Below are 14,832 nucleotides of genomic sequence, written 5' to 3' on the forward strand. Positions count from 1 at the left end.
GTATAAACAGTGCTTATTTCCAGCTGAAAGCTTAAGGGACCTCCAGAAGACCTCCTCCAAAACCCTGGGAGCTTTTTTAATGTAGTCTGACTAGGCAGTGGTGTACTGGGAGTTGAGTGCTGCTGACATCCACCCCTTCAGGAAGGATGTGCTCTTGGTCTGTGATACTCTCAGAGTACCAGAACTGCAGCACTGAAACCCCTCTTTACCTGCTGGTCAGTACATACAGTGCTTGTTTGAAGATTCAGCACATTATAACAAAGAGTGAGCAGGCAAAACACATAATAGTACTCGAAATGAGAAATGTCTTAGCAAACACACTCACTCTTGCAGTGTTGAAGTACCACTTTTCTCTTTGTGGGAAGGCAAGAAACCTATTCCATCTTCACAGGTCATTTGGATATCATGCACTATTGAATATCAAGAGGGGTGAGACATGGTCTGTTCCTATGGCTCATTTCTTTAAGCAAGATTAGCTGGAGCTGCTGCATTAAACCATCTAGCAAAGTTTATAAAAATGAATTATATGCAATTCTGCTTCCCATTTCTGCTGCTTTAGTTGCCATTAATGTTGAAGCAATAATTATTTCAAGGAGGACATAATTTATTTGAATGTTCTTGGTCATTTTAAGAGATCTATATGGACAGTTAGTATAGGACAGAGGTTGTACTGAGTTATTATGTTGATTTACATTTATTTTACTCAGTTTACATCAATCTACAAATGCAATACAGTTAAGTGATGTAGTCAAGAGCATCTCTTCTATGGCCTTCTTCAGCCTCTACAAGAGAAGAGTTTGCCAAGAGGATGATTGTGATGGGTCTGGGTGGCTGGTAAGGTATGTCCTCGAAAAAAGCACTGTCTGACCTCCCACAGTATTAGCAATGTTAGGTCCTTTCCAAATGCCAAACTGATCAACTTTTTGTTACCTTGGTAGCACATGTGACAGAAAATCAGCTAGAGAGTAGAGTTGTCAGCTAGTACAATTAAAAAGGAAAGCAAAAGAGTATATAAATGTAAAATGGAATATGAAGTGGTAAAAGACCACAGGTTTTTGTTCTCTAGTATTTTTTATTCAAATGGAAATTCTGTATGAAGTTACACCTTGAATTAGTGAGGCTGGTTGCAAGGCAGCCTGTGCATCTCCCAGCACCTACAAGTTTAGCCTTATTATAGGACAGAGATTTACTGTTGTCTGCTGTGTATCTATTAGACCATATAGATAATAAGTAAACAGATTGTACATAGCCCCAGGAGTTTGGAGAATGCAAGGCAAAGAGCTGAAATGCAAAGACACACACCAGCCCAAGAGCCTGCAGTGGGTCCAGCAATGTAACGCGATCATTGGGATGTATTTGTCTGAGAGCTCTCGCTGTGGATTGGGCTCCCAAGTCAGGGGCCTGGACAGGTACTGAGCATAACACAGAAACCTTCAAGACCTTTTTCACTGAATTTGTGTTTTACACATAATTCTCACTCCATTCTCTTTCTAATTGCAATTGATTCCATGTAACAGGATGTTGTCATCTGCACATTTTCCATTTAAAAAATACAAGATGCACCAGAAGAACTCATAGAAGCCTTAATGCTCTCCCTTTGTATGTTTATTGTAAGTGGTAGGACTGCTGGTATATTGATGCACAAAGCAGAAAGCTAGGATATATGGCAGTGCTCTGACACACATAAGCAGGGCAAAGGAGATGTCAGGGAAAAGTCAGATTGGTTTGCTTTTAGGTATTTAAGAAGAAGTCCAGTGACAGGAAGGAACTTTTGAATTGCTTTTTCATCATCTGTAAGGGAAACATTAAATACACGTACTAGTTTCTTAAATTATCTAGAGGAAATAAAATCACCTCTTGCTAAAAGCTTGACAGTAGAATACAATAGATGTGCTCAGGCAAGAGGAGCATGTAAATTCTGCAAACCATCACATACTGATAGATGTTTCTGGGCAAACAGCCACAAGAGGAAATAGGATTTTTCACTGATAGCAACTGCCAACAAGAGAACAGCAATCACATGGCTCCTGATTAAATATAAATATAACGGATGAAATCCATTGTAATTGCTGTGTAGCTAGCAGTATTTTTACAAGTGTGAGTCTAGGTGATTTTTAACACAACAGCAGAAGAAAATGAATTCCATTGGAAAATCCAGTTTCCATTCCCAGGACATGATATACAAATGGTATGATACCTGCTTCTGCTGCTGTAGCAATTCTGCAGTCTGCAGCTGTGGTCCGTGATCACTGTTCTCCACAGTGGGACGCTGGGAGAAATCTGTCAGTGCGAACACAACATCCTCTTCCTCCTCCTCTCGCTCTGCATCATCCGCCTTCTGCTCAGACTGAATGCCAAATTCTGGGAGGGCCTCAAGATGCTCAGTCTGAAATGTAAGAGATGGGACACATCAACACTTTTAGCCACTTACCTAGGTGCACAGAAATCTACTGATGGGCTAAGGGAAGGGATTATTTTCTCCTGGGGCTCTAAGGTGGGATATATTGACTTCTGTTCTGTAGGGTACAGGGAATGGTCTTTGAGTGATATCATATGACACGATGCATATGAGAACATGCAATGCAGGCCTGCAAGATAGGAGATCTAGGCAGCTGAGAGGATGGGTGTACAGCAAAGCAGTATGATGGATATAACCCACCATGCGTCAGTGAAAGACTAGACAGGACACTGGTGGTATTGCATAATGAAAACATGGAGATCAGGGAGTATCCCTATTTAGCACTTTATTCTCTCTACTGCATTAGCAAAGCACTTGATAGCACTAATGATTGGAGGTGGACTGATTGTAAATTAACCAGTCAAAAAATCAAAACAGTGAAAAAATGAAACCTATTTTGATATTAGAAGATGAGCTAATTTACACGGAAGCAAATTAGTACTGCTGAAGTAAAGTAGAATGAAATTATTTCTAAATAGCTACTCATCTTTTGTTTCTGACTCATTATACCATAGCTGATAAAGGTAAAGATGCTCACCCACCTTTTATCCAGAATAAAAAACACTGGAGCTTTCTACTTAAGCATATTCCTACCAGAGCTGAAAGGTTACTCATTCTGCCAAATGTAGCAAACATTGAAAGACAGTGGGTATATAGATACATGAAATACTGAAAAAAATTACTTAGGTGCCTTAGCAGAGGGTTTCAGAATTGCAGGACAAATGATTGCTGATCAATGTATGATTCCCAAGAATTTTTGTTAAAGTGTCAGAATGGACAAGCACGTTTTTCTACTTATGTTTTCTTTAGGTAAGATTTTTGAATCAAATGGTAATTCTGGATATGCAGCTTGACACAATTTAGCAGCACCCTTTTTCACAGTGCAAGTTCTGACTATCACACCCCTTCTAAAATGTGTCAGCTTAGGGATTCCAGGTTGTTATGTACTCCTGAAATTCCTGATCTTAATTTAGTTTCTACTTGGAAAATTACTTAGATGACTACTGGTGTACTGCTGCTGACGGTGATAGACGTGTGTACAAGGAAAAGGAACAAACAAGAATGATTCACTGTAAGTTCCCACAAGAAACTGTACAATTCTCTTGCCAAGATGAAAACAGAGCTTCCCTCCATCTGTATTGCTGCAGGCTTCATAAGGAACACACTGTGCACACGATGACAAAAATGACAGCACTCAATCTATCTAAAGAGATTTGATTCCACCAGCTCACAAATGTATCTCTCTTTCCAAAAATTATTCAGGAGTCTTATCTTAGAGACCTAATTAAATCTTCATTTACTATGTGAGATTTTTTCAAGGCCAGATGCTTGTACTAGTTAAGGGTTTAGATTTAAAGAGAGGTGATCTGTAACAGAAAGATATCATGCAAAATATCCTTTAGCACAAGTCAATATTGAAAAAAAAAAGTCAAGTTTGATTTGTGTCCCCTTAAAATCCATGAGTAATTATAGAGTTCCTGATGCCACTTTGTATTTAAAATCTAGTTAAAGAAGGGACACCCCACTGCTTGCAATTTCATTGGGTTAATGAGGTGCACCAGTTACCTCTAATATGTCCTCCCCTTCCTCCTCCATTCGCTTGCCTTGCCGCCAGTGTTTCAGCAGCCACTTCAGTTTGACATACAGGAGGAAGGTGTCCTGCTTGAAATGCCTGAGTTCTTGGTGCAGCAGGCTCTTCTCCTGGCTCCAGGTCTTCTCTTCCAGTTTGTTCTGCAAAGTCAAGCTCTGCACTTCCAAATCTTTCCTCCGCAGGGTCTGCATATGCTCCTCCTCCAGCTTTAATGGAACAACAGATTAATGTCAATGTGCTGGGGGAGTCTCTAGGATTTGAACTTTGTTGGGTGGGACAAACTGAAATTTCTAAGTTTCATCAATAGTGAGTAGCTATTGAGTTTGGCTCAACAGGTTCCTCAGCAGTCATAACTGGCATGCTGAGGAAATTAGAGGACAGCAGCTGATAAACTTAGCTTAGATAACCACATGCAAGTAATCTGCCCTGGAAGTGGACGGTTTGTTTAAAGATGCATGAGAACTCTGTTGCTGCTTAAACATTTTATCCCCTTCATATTTTCTTCTCTTGATTGTATCCCAGCACAGGCACCACCCTGAACTGCTGCACACATCACACCTGCTAAATGCGTTTGTAGCTATTCCTAGGAGGTGGGACTGCAGCTGCCCTTCAAGACAGTCCAGAATATTCACAGAATCATCACAGAATGGCTTGTGTTGGAAGGGACCTTAAAGATCACCTGGTTCCAACCCCCCTGCCATGGGCAGGGATGCCACCCACTAGATCAGGTTGCCCAGGGCCTTGACCAACCTGGCCCTGATACACCTCCAGTGACGGAGCATCCACAGCTTCTCTGGGCAACCTGTTCAATATTATCTTCACCTCTTCCCTCCCTGGCCACAGACTCATCCCCTCCTCTGTGACTACATCTCCTTCTCCTTCTGGAAGGGCAATGCTTCCCAAGGACCCACACCAGTACCTCAGACAGAACTACTGGTCCTTCACTTCTCACAGTTCATACTCAGAGGTGTCTGAGCCTAGAAGAAAAATACTTCTAGATAAGAGACACATGCAGGAACTGAAGAGACAGCAACAGGCTGCAACTTGGCATTCACAAGGTCTCAGTTTCAGTACTAGAACACACATAATTGCACCTGTTTCAACACAAGCTCATCTGAAACAATATTCTTTAAAAATGATTTCTCCCTCAACATGTCAAAAATCAAACCATGGCATGACCATGGCCCAACACCACTTATACAAGTTAGTTGTACCGCATTTCATACTCTGCATGGATGAGATGGTATTTCCCCTTCAACCAAGTTGTAGTTCTGATTGATCAAGAAAAGGCAGCCAGAAAAAGAATACAGAACCACTGCTTGCCAATGCCAGTTTCTATTACTTTCCATTTTGTGGAACAACAGGATCTCCTTTGACCAGCTCCATAGATGAAATCTATGAAGTAACTAATAACAGCAAACTAATGACCACAACAATTTAAACATAGGAACATTCCTGCAATAAGCAACATGCACAAAGGAATGAAGAATGCTTCAGAGATTCTTCTTCAGGAGCATGGAGCACCTAGCACTTCATACTGCTATAAATCTATGCTTGGTTTTCACAGCAACATTTGATGCTGGTGACACAGGCTACTATCCCACACTAGGTAATTTACTAATGACTCTTCTGCCCTTTAAATGAGGTGTTCTGACATAACACAAACTTTCAGCATTTATGCAACCGTGCCTTAAGAAGTTCTTCAACATACATCCATAACATTGATCTAGATGAGCTGGAAGATTTTTAGAATAAAATTTGTAAATAAATCATTCTTTAAGTAACTATAAAGCTTAGAAATATATTCTTGAATAAATTAAGGTGATTCACAGTAGTTTCTAACTTAAATGGGTTTAAAACGCATCTTAAAAGTAGTCTGAAACAAATTAATGTCCCCCAAAACATACATGCAACTCCTGACAATACTCATGGGGACTATACATTGATACCATACATCAATTTGATGTAATTAAATGTCACAAAAAAAATTGAAATAGTAAAAAAGGGGGTTCTTTTACACTCAGTTTTAAAGGGAAGAAATGAGCAGATTTTGTGTTGATGCAGGTTCTTCCACCAAATGGAGCTATGGTTAAATACAGCAAAGATCTATGAGTCATTTCCACCAGAAATCCTGGAAGATGATAAAAAAAGAATAATATCAACAGGATGGGCATAATCTGGAAAAAATGAAAAATCCAGAAGATGTTTTTATTATTCTATTTCTACTGGCTGTTAGCTTGAATTGTTAGCTTTGATTCTGCTTCATTTTTAGTTGTTTTTACAAGCTGTTATGGTCTAAGTCCCTGTGGCCACAAATTCTTGCAGAAGACCCTGGTGGAGGTAGCTTCACAGAGTTCTGTGCTTTTTTCAATGGACCGCTATTGCAAAAGAAAAGAAATCTGAGGAGGGCATAGCTTCCAAAAAGCGTTCACGGCCAAGGCAACCAGGAAGGAAATCAATTTACTGGTTGCCTTCAAAAGCCTCCATGAGAAAGCTCCTATAGAGATCAACTGAAAATTAAAGCTACTTATGAAAAATGGAGAGATACCACTTGGGCATTATGAGATTAGCTGGCACAAGGATAAATGCTTTATATACCATGCAGCAATTGTGATGAATTTAGTCTATGAGTAAACTTAAAAAGAAAACTTCAGTTAAGAGCCAACAGCCTGCAAAAAATGAGCAACAGATTGTAGTTTTTTTTCTAGGAGCTCAAGGTCATGAAACAATTGACTAATACGCTCCAACCTTCAAAAGAGCAGGGGGAGCTCATATAACAAAATATGATTTATTCACCAACTATGAATAAGAGGGTTGGAAACATGATGTACTGAGGAATACAAAAGATCCTGGTTTGTGTCTCTGATACAAGAGTGCAACAGCTCCTCCAGCATCAGAGAAGAGCTGGATTTTCTTTGGGCTAGCAGGGACCCGAAAAAGGCACAGAGCCAACCCATGCTCCCAGAGATCAAATGTACTCTTCCCTCACTTGTGGAGAACTGACAAGGCTGATATAAGTCCCTGTGCAGTGTTTCACATCCCTGCCTCAGCTTCCCCTTGCACTCATCTGTTGAGAAGGCTGTCTGGAAGGAAATAACCCATACAGCTTGATTTCCTCTGCCAGTGCCACGGCCTCCTTCTAACATGGGCTACTCGCAGGGGAGGACAAAACTCATTTCCAAATATCAGAGATACGAGACTCAAAGCTGCAAAATAGGCTTGAGTTTGTGTTTGCCCAGCTTCCAGCTTCTCCACGGACCCAGTGGAGCTGAAAAAAGCCCAGCCATCAGGTTGTGGCTCCCAGGTTCCTGACAAACAATGTGCACACCGCGAGGTGCACGCGGCAGGGTCACGCGTCTCTCCCAGCAGCCGGGTTTCGTATTTACCTGAATGATCCTTTCTGTAAACTTTTCTTGCTCCTCTCGGTGAAGTCTTGTCTCCTGCTCAAGCTGAGCCTGAAGCTCCTGTATCGATACACTCTGTACAGGTAAAACATGGGAACCCCTCAGCTGATCAGCAGGACAAAGGGGTAGGTATAGCAGAAAGTGGGTCTCAGTGGTGGAAAAAAGAGGAAAAAGAAAAGAACCGCAGGACAGACATCTGCACAACTCATGGTTATTGGTAGTTAAAACCAAAGCACAGTGTGCAAATAAACAGCAATGCCCTACATGGCTGTGGGAATTGCCTGCATGGCTTCTTCTGAAGGCTAAAGCTGCGATGCTGGTGTTACTCGTTGTGTTCTTCCTTTCAGGCCCCTGCTCCAGGGTTGCACTCAAGCAGGTGAGGCAGCTCACCCTGAATGAAGCCTGCCAGATCAGCTCCTATTAGCAGGATTCCAGGTTTGGTGTTAGATTTGTCTACGATAATCAATGCCTTAAAATTTAAACACCTCTGCACAAGATTTATCTAATGTATGTATGTTGCACCTTATTATTTATTCATGTGCAATACTTCTGAGGAGACAGCTAATAGGATAATATTTATTAAAGCAACTGAGCATAAAAAGTCCCTTTCTTCAGTTACAGAACAGCTCTCTGCACAAGTAGACTTCATTCTGCAATTTCCACTCAAAATAATTACTCTATAAATGTCATGGTGATAAGCTAGGTAAGCCTGAGATCTGACCGTTACGCTCAAGTATCTCCCCTTCCAGGTCCAACACTATTTTTGTCTTAATAATTTCAATTTTACATTGAATATAAATTTGGGATCCCATCCACTTTGTTCCTGACAGTTACTTAATTCAAAAATAAAGATCCAAGAAGGCAGAGTCACAGCCCTTATTATTTATACTGTGCTAATTAATCTCATGGCACTTACACTCCTGACCAGCGCTTTCTACATCCTCCATTTTCTCTCTCACATTGGAGCTAGACTTGATTTGCCTGCAGCAACGTGGTGCTCAGCCAGGCTCTCTTTACACGCACCAGGAGTGCGACCACACAAAGCTCTGCGGCACCAATTGCCTACTTCCCAGAGTAAAGACGCACTTAAAGAAGGGATCCCTTCAGGCTTTGAAGCACAAACCCAAATTCTCCACTGGCTGATGTCCAGCACGCTCCAACCTCAGCAGGTGCAAGGACTTAATGCTGGCTCCCAGGGGCTGCACTGCCATCCTCCCTTTGGCATCAGCCCTGACATCCTTCTCCTCTCCCTTCTGAAGAGCAAAACCAGCTCCTGCTGCTGTTGGGGCCACGGTTACTCAAAGCAGTCTTGGTTACCTAAAATACAAAAAACTATTTGCCCCTGGAACAGATGCTCCTGTCCTCTTTTAGGGAGGAAGGAGATAAGGCACACAGAAGTATCCTATAAACCACCTGCAGGACTGTACTCCACTGAGCAACAGAAGTCACCTACACCTACTTTCTGGGCCCTCTAAGTTCCTTCTTCACTTGACACCCTTACTGACTTGTGCACGTCTGTGTTGTACCTGAAGAAGTGACACTTCCAGCATGCAGAAAGGCGTGTAGGTGACTGAGATGAGAGCGAGCTACCACATTAACTGCCTTACCCACTTTGTTTTAGGCATTAACGTGTCTGCAGACATGTTTTATTGCACAAGGCCAATTTGGTCTCAGAAATAATTTGGAAAGAACTGCTTGCAATGGGATTTGACAGTTCTGTGCAATTATTTGTAAATCATGTGATAGTTACACTCAGGTACATCTCACCCAACAAAGGAAAAATTACTTTCATCAGTAATTTCTGCATTCTTTTTTTCTGATGAGGCTTCTTTAGGAACATGATAAATAAGAACCAATGTACCCAATTAATTCAGGTGTAATTTTAAAAAAAGGTGTGTTTCTTCTGTTTAGGAGTTCAAAATTAGTCAGAATCATGCAAATTGTTTCTGGCAAAAACAGTTACAACATGGCAACTCTCTCCTGTTGCTAATAATCACTTAAAAAGTCTTATAACGTGTCTCAGGAAATGGAGACAGCACAATTCTTGTAAAAATGAATGTTATTAATTTGAAATATATAGGAAGTATAACTGATCTTAATGTGACTCTCTCTAGAGTAATAGGACTACATACTTGGGCAGCTAGAAGTAATGTTCATTTTTGGACTCCTGAAACTGGGAGCTGAATCAGAGCAGCAAAAACTTTTCCCAGGAAGCCAAGGTTTGAATTTTTCACTATTCACTTCGCACTTGTGTTTTCCAATCAACAATGATTTGCTACGAGATCGTATGTTGCAATTCAGACTAATATTAATTGGAGCTACACAGTTACATATACACTGAGAACATCTCGTGTCTGCAAAGTTAGGACAGGAAAATGAAGAACTTGCGCAAATTTTTTAAAACATGCAGCCCATGCAAAGCCAAGTTCCAGGAAGCTTGGGCACTGGGATTACATGACAACTTCTGTAATTACTAGGAAGAGTTTAAATGCATCACAAAGGCAGATATGCTACTACATGCACACTCAACGGTGCAAATCCTTTTACAATTGCTTTGCCTGTTCAAGGATGATATATTTTTATAAGCGGCAAACATGCTGAAGATCAGCTAATGCATGAATGCAGAGCTGCACAACCTTTTTCTTCCAGTGCAACCTGAGGGCTCTTCACAGTCTATCATTTCATATAATGTAATTTCTAGTAAGTGCAGCGGGATTAGTATTGCTCAAATCAAGGGAGATAAGGCTGCTTAAGGGCCTAATGGATTGCTGCTAAATGTCTGGATCGTAAATATAGAATGCATACATATTTGTATATGCAGTTCAGGCACCTGACATTGCATTGGTGGATGCCTGTTTGCTCATATGTGGAAATCAGGCCCCTACCATCTAATCAGCAGGATGCAGTTTCTGGCACAACTGTGTTTTTGTTTTGTAAAGCAACACTGCTACAAAATCAACATGAAAGTTGATATCCTGCTAATTTCCATTCTTTCTCTCCTTTTTTCTCATTAATGGATGCGCTACGGGAGGAACAGAAAACACCCCAAATGTGATAGCCACCACACAACATACTGACACCACAGAAACAGGACACAAACTCACTACAACGAGACACAGAAACACGCTATAACGAGAACTACAGGCTAGTGCTACTCCAACACAGTGTCACAGAAACAGGTGCACCTCTTCTGCAGCTCCACAACGACCAAAAGTTTCCAATGAAACCCAAATTATTTCATTTCCAGGTCTACTTTCACCCTCATCATCTCGGACAGATGGTGCCAAGTCCTCCTGCCAAGTCATTTTATCTCACCTGTTATCACTCCAGAACAAGCTAATCCACGCCGATGTCTTTACCTCAAGAGGACAGTCAGAGAAAAGTCATGCACAGTTTGCGAGCTTCACCACAGCTCACTCCACCAACATCTTTCTGCCCCTGTCAGCACGCTGAAGGCTTTTCAGGTTACTTTTCAGCTCACATAAAACCACGTTTTTACAATGACTGCTTTACTATGATTGCCATGCACCATGAGGTATGGCTGTGTTTTACTTGTCTGTTTTCTCTATTTTACCATAGCTATTTCAAACCTCAGTTTGCCTGGAAATTCAATCGATTTATACGCAACAATTCTTTTTAGCCTTTTTTCAAGAGGGATGGAGCAAAATAAGGCCTAAGGATGCAGGGTAGAAAGATGCTCTCCAGCATTTGTGTGCAATTCCAAGGAAGCCAAAAGAACACTTTATGCTGCTCACCAGATGCCATGTTATAATGCTTTAGACCACACAGACTAAAAACTACTACTTTTTTATACTTCACAGCTGACCATTGCTTGCATACAACAACAAAGACTTGATAGAAACTTCCAATGTCTTTTGTACTAGTTTTTTACATGCAGTACACATCTAACTGAATCCTCAGAGGCTACTTCTGAAGATGTACTCTTCTCCTTTCACACTTAAAAATATATGGCGTATATTCCATTCACTAGTGTAAAATAGACAGTTGTGGTTATTTGTCTGTGCTTATGAGTCTCTTATTTTATGAAAACACAGAACACTTTGCTCCAGGTCTTTAAAAATCCATCTCGTTGTATGGATAGTATACAAAGTCTCATTGAGTTCAGTTAGGACTGGAATATCCAGATTTACATCATAAAGGGTCTTTTATGCCATTATGTGGTCAACCTTTAGGGAATCTTGCTTAGCAAGAAAGAATACAATTCATCAAAGTAAATTATTCTTGCTGCTCCTAATCTTGGTGGGAAGGAATACTGTCAGCACCAGTTTGTCTTTCTTCTTCCCACAACTTTGAATTGGAGGAACAGAGGACACTAAGAAATGCAACTTTCTATGTACTTGGTGCCCTTTTTCTTTCTCTTTCTTTCTTTCTTTCTTTCTTTCTTTCTTTCTTTCTTTCTTTCTTTCTTTCTTTCATAAAGAAAAGTCACAATGTATAAAACATTCACTGTTTCTTTTCTGGGAAAACAATATCTTAAATCAGGGCAAGAGAAAGGATGTGCAAATTTTCAGCGCACGTCTGGGAGCTGCTGTGAATGCCATCCAGCTGAAAACTTCTCAGTGAAAGTTGCACGGAAGGAGCACAGACTCTAAAACAAGCTAAAAATAGAATATTCAAAATATAGACCAAAATTCTCACATGTCCAAAACGTATCCATACTGAAGACTTGACTCAAAGCACGTGATATAGTGACTTACCTAAATTGCACATCACTGTATTTGGTTGGTTCACATTTAACCCAGAAATTAATTTATACTAATTGATCTGCTCCATATTTCTTATGGGCAAAATAAGTAAGAAAAATGGATAAACAGATTAAGAATGGCCTAGAAGAAATTATTCCTCAATGTGACCTCTTCCTACCTACTAATAGAACTCGCAAAAAACTTGCTTCTGAAGATATGCTCTCACCTTTCCTGCCGTATCTGCTTTTATTTTAATTCTCTGGTGACAAATTGTACCTTTTAAATTAAATCAAACCAGTGATTCTTTTTCCATAAAACTGGAGGAACTGAAATTTTGTGGCATTTTTGTACAGAGAAACAGATATGTGAGTTTTTAAAAGGTGTGTATAAAACTAATCACAATATTCAAACCTAAAATGCAAAGATGAGTACTTTTGCCTTTGGTGATACATACCTACTTACACAGCTAAGAGCAGAAATGATACCCTGTCACTGAAAAATAAGAATTTGCTAGGAAATACAGCTCAATTTTGGAACATCTGGTATTAAATACCAAAAAAAAAAAAAAAAAAAAAAGGGATACTTTGAAAGAGTTTTTTCTTCTCCAGAATGTCTTACTACCTCTGAATAAACATGAGAAGTCTGCAGCCTGCTTTAAGGAAGCTGCATTTTGTTTATGGCTATTCCACTGGTAGAAAGGGTAAAATCCACCAGATGAAATTTTTTTAATCATATTTTACACAGGTTTCCATTTGTTGCCATAGTAATCCTTTGATTTGTACCAGGCATTTGCTCCATAAAGCATTGCATTACCTTTTTTAGTTTTGCCATGCCTTTCAGTTATGGAGATTCTTGCCTGTTCACTTGCTTTTTCTTTGGATGGTGAGGAATCATTTCCCCCTCCCACCATAACCCAGCTCTACTAAAATCATGAATAATGGATCGAACATCCACCCCAATGGGCTCCAGCCTCTTGCAACAGCAGCTGAACAGCTCGTTTCAGCGAGAAAACAAAGCCCTGCTCTTAAGGCAATTTCAAGATATAATTTCCCTTGGACTGACTCTAACCCACCTCTTTAATATGCAAATACATTCTAATAATACTGTTGCACTAACAACTGCAGTGCAAAGACCAAACAAAGGCAGATGTTTACAGTTAGGCTACAGGGTAGTTTCTAGGAGAAGTCAGTCTGCATTTATTGTATTTAATCAAACAATTAGGCTCCTATGATGCTCATTTTTAAAAACAGAGAAAATAGCTAAATGGAAGCTGCTCAGCACTGCTTGGGACATTTTCAATTTAAAATTCAGTTTGGAAAAAAAGGGCTTTAGAAAAATGGGTTTGCTTGCATATAAAGAAATCATTTGCCTAACTGAAATGAAATGTGTTCTTCTCACGCTGAAAGTCCATACACAGTAAGAAGATCATCAATCAATATGACCCACTGGACAATGTGAGTATTTTCACTTCGTAAGTTAAAGCAGATAGCAGCTTACATGCAGCCATCTCTACTGTGGGAATGGAATGGTTTAAGTCTCCATCTGAAATTTCTGTGGTAATAAGAAAAGCCCTTTGGTATTTGAAAAATATTTTTTCCTGGTCTTTCATCTGGCACAAAAGAATGGTAGCTTTCTGTTGAGGCAGTGTATGCAATTAAAAAAGAAAAAAATTAAATTGATAACATACAAAGTTATTTGGAGGGTTCTTCTGCTTCACTTGGTCTTAATTATTACAGATTATACGATTTCAACTGGCTGTCCACCCACTGAAAAGTTTCAGTAAAAAGCAGTGCGATATTCTTTGTTGTTTAAGTAAAACTGACTGAAACAAACACCTTAGCTTTAAACATTTTCTTAGTTTGGGACATTTAAACTGCATCCTTGCTCAGTTTTTGAGCACATCTGGATGTTCTCTCCTTTTGATTATAATTCCTGGCTTCTTTCTTGTCAGTATGTGGTGTAAAAACTATCCAACCGGTGTTTAAACAGTTCTGTACACAGTTGCATACCGTCTCATCTTGGGAAAGGGAAAAAAGAGAGATTGTGCCCATATTACCCAACTCCCTAATCTTAAAAAGGGCTCACATGTACACAGCAATACAATAATGTGGCTGATCTAAGGTAACAGAGAATTAATAAAGATGACAGAATTTAAACAGAAATATTGTAAGCATTTGCCTTGGTCATTTTCTGACTTAACCTACCATGACTATTGACCAATAAAATTGGTGAACTGCAAGGTTTCTCCACCTCATCTTCCTATTTTACAGCTGAGGAAGAAAGACTTTACCTTTCAGCCTTTCAGACTTACAGTGTCCTGGATTTATCAGATATCCCTTCTGAGGTTTATTATCACTTGTAAATGTGAAAAGTTGGAAGAGAAGCTCCTGAACAAATTAATTATTCTAATACTACCAAAACTCTACACTGTCAGGGTAGTTTAAAACACACATACAAAGAAAAAAAAAAAAAAAAGCAAAGAATTACCTGCATTAAGATGAAGGGACACTCTTTCTTTGGTATTCAGTACAACATTTTGCGATTTGGCTACCAGCCGCCCTGAAGCTCCCTCTTTCTAGTGTTTATTATTGCTTAATGACAAACACAGCTGTCCCAGCCAGCATTCTCTTTTTCCAGACTTAATCGGAAGTTTCAGAGTTACTAAGGCCTCCG

The 14,832-nt window shown here is 39.9% G+C and overlaps 1 protein-coding gene across 9 annotated transcripts in view; it reads right to left on the bottom strand.

Annotated features, from left to right (window-relative positions):
* The window catches only part of MTCL1 (microtubule crosslinking factor 1), a 103,841-nt gene that overhangs the window by 28,499 nt on the left and 60,510 nt on the right, over positions 1 to 14,832 (bottom strand). For 6 of the 9 annotated variants that reach the window (XM_040550050.1, XM_040550049.1, XM_040550044.1 and 3 more), the window contains 3 exons: positions 7,436 to 7,528; positions 4,025 to 4,255; positions 2,198 to 2,386 (listed from right to left, as the gene is read on the bottom strand). In XM_040550050.1, coding sequence (XP_040405984.1) covers positions 2,198 to 2,386; positions 4,025 to 4,255; positions 7,436 to 7,528 — 513 coding nt within the window. The remainder of the gene's footprint in view (positions 1 to 2,197; positions 2,387 to 4,024; positions 4,256 to 7,435; positions 7,529 to 14,832) is intronic. The other 3 variants (XM_040550051.1, XM_040550045.1, XM_040550053.1) reach the window with 1 other exon arrangement.

Source organism: Cygnus olor, chromosome 2 (assembly GCF_009769625.2).
Source record: "Cygnus olor isolate bCygOlo1 chromosome 2, bCygOlo1.pri.v2, whole genome shotgun sequence".
Classification (NCBI taxonomy): Eukaryota; Metazoa; Chordata; class Aves; order Anseriformes; family Anatidae; genus Cygnus; species Cygnus olor.